Below are 2,200 nucleotides of genomic sequence, written 5' to 3' on the forward strand. Positions count from 1 at the left end.
TCTCTTATACATCTTGATCAAGTCTTGAGTGAGTAAAATATTCCCAACAATATCCCTACCTTTCACAAAAGCACTTTGAGAGTGGCTAATGAGTTCAGGTAGGATAGAACATAGCCTATTACAAATAACCTTTGCAACATATTTATATATTGTGTTACAACAAGCTATAAGCCTAAATTGGAGGACAGTTTCAGGTACATCAGTTTTAGGTATCAGAGTAAGAATGGTTGTATTACATTCCTTCAATAGCTTCCCAGCCTGATAAACATTTTTCACAGCAATTGTAACATCCTTCCCTACTGTAGCCCAAGCATCCTTAAAGAACTGGCTACTATATCCATCTGGCCCAGGGGTCTTGGTACCAGGGATAGAAAACATAGCCACTTTTACCTCTTCATCTGTTACACGGACATCAAGAATAGCTTTGTGAGCTTCAGTAATACACTTTCCTTTCCTGAAAATTCTTTTGTTAACAGCACACACAGCATTAGAATTCCCCAGTAGATCCTTATAATATGATTCAAAGGCCTCATGAATCTCATCTGGCTGAGTAAACAAGATGCCATTCTTATCCTTGACTTGATAAACTTTGTTCCTCATTCTTCTATGCTTAATGCTAGCATGATAATAAGCTGTGTTATCATCACCATTAGCCATCCACTTTTCCTTAGACTTTTGGAGCAGATACTGATCTGTTGCTTGCTTCAACAAGATTAAATCTTTGGCACAAGTAGATTCAGCCTCACACCATTCCTTATTTAAAGGATCCTTACTCAACTTGACCTGAAACTCTTTGAGGGAAAGTTCAATCACTCTAGTAATATTTTCAATATCACTAAAGTTTTTGTTGTTCAACTCCCTTAAATCTTTCTTCACAGCTTTAAGTTTAGTCACCACTTTATACATGGGGGATCCTCTAATATTCTTCACCCAATTCTGACTGACAATACCTTCAAACTCTTCAACCAAAGATCACATATTGAAGTATTTGAATGGGGACCTCTTCCTGGAATCTTTGACTTGAAAATTCACCAAACATGGGCAGTGATCAAACAAGCCCTCTGGCAAAAAATTTGCATAGCACTCAGGAAAAGAATTCAACCAATCTCCATTGACAAACAACCTATCTAGCTTGATGTAAATCCTAGTACCACTCTCATGCTTATTGTTCCAAGTGAAAAAAGCCCTTATGGACTTTACCTCAACTAGATTACAGGACCCAACCATTTGCCTCATAGGCAAAACATCATTCCAAGTAACTGGAGCACCTCCAATTCTCTCATTAACATTCAACAAATTGTTAAAATCATTACAAACCATCCAAGCTGTATTAATCTCAACACTCTAATGTTTAAGCTTAGACCACAAGCTAACTCTCTCCTGATCCTTGTTAAAACCATAAACCAGGGTAAACCAAAATGTAGTGCCCTTGATTTTATTAGTAACAATAGAGTGAATTAACTGAGGAGTAATACATCTCACATCTACCACATAATGTTTAGGCTGCCAAATTAACCAAATTCGACCTCCCTTACATTGACTACTATTAGTGCAAATGGACCAATTTTGACAAATATTATTCTTAACTCTAACCCAGTTACTACTTCTTATTTTAGTTTCTAATAAACCAAATAAACCAATATTATTCTGACTAATGAACTACTTTATTTCATTCTGTTTATTGATACTATTCATACCCCTAATATTCCAAAACCCTAAACTACCCATTTTCAAGTTGTAATTTCATTAATCCTCTTTTTCCAGCACTAACACTCCTTGAGATGGACAGGTTCAGGGCATCTATAAAAGATATACCTCTGGGTGTATACTGCCTGCTATCAGGAAACTCTTGCCTCATCATCCGTGAGAGAATTCTCCTGGGAAAGATGGCCCAGCTCCCACCGCCTGAACTTCCTCCACAGGAGACTCCACCCTGATAGGAACTGGTTTTGGAGTACAGACAGGTGTACTAGTCGGGACAACCTGAACAGGAGAGGACTGAGTTACTGGCTTAATAGAAGGACGTTGCTTAGGACCTGGATGAGGCTGTTGTACAGTAGGTCTAGTTTTTGGCCTCCAGGCATTCTTTGTTGCAACATTCTCCCCCTTCCTGCAATTCTCCTAAGTATGTCCCATCCCTTTGCATTTAGTGCGACTGAGAGGGAGCCAATCATACTCAGCCCTCACACGCTGTATCTGC

At 38.6% G+C, this 2,200-nt stretch overlaps 1 protein-coding gene across 1 annotated transcript; it reads right to left on the reverse strand.

Moving 5' to 3' along the window:
• Nucleotides 1-972: 972 nt before the first annotated feature.
• LOC141595363 (uncharacterized) lies at nucleotides 973-1,858 on the reverse strand. Its single transcript, XM_074415327.1, has 2 exons — nucleotides 1,816-1,858; nucleotides 973-1,325 (listed from the first exon to the last, which is right to left on the reverse strand). The coding sequence occupies exons 1-2, from the start codon at nucleotides 1,856-1,858 to the stop codon at nucleotides 973-975; spliced, it is 396 nt and encodes a 131-aa protein (XP_074271428.1).
• Nucleotides 1,859-2,200: the final 342 nt, after the last annotated feature.

Source organism: Silene latifolia, chromosome 8, assembly GCF_048544455.1.
Source record: "Silene latifolia isolate original U9 population chromosome 8, ASM4854445v1, whole genome shotgun sequence".
In the NCBI taxonomy this organism is placed as follows: domain Eukaryota; kingdom Viridiplantae; phylum Streptophyta; class Magnoliopsida; order Caryophyllales; family Caryophyllaceae; genus Silene; species Silene latifolia.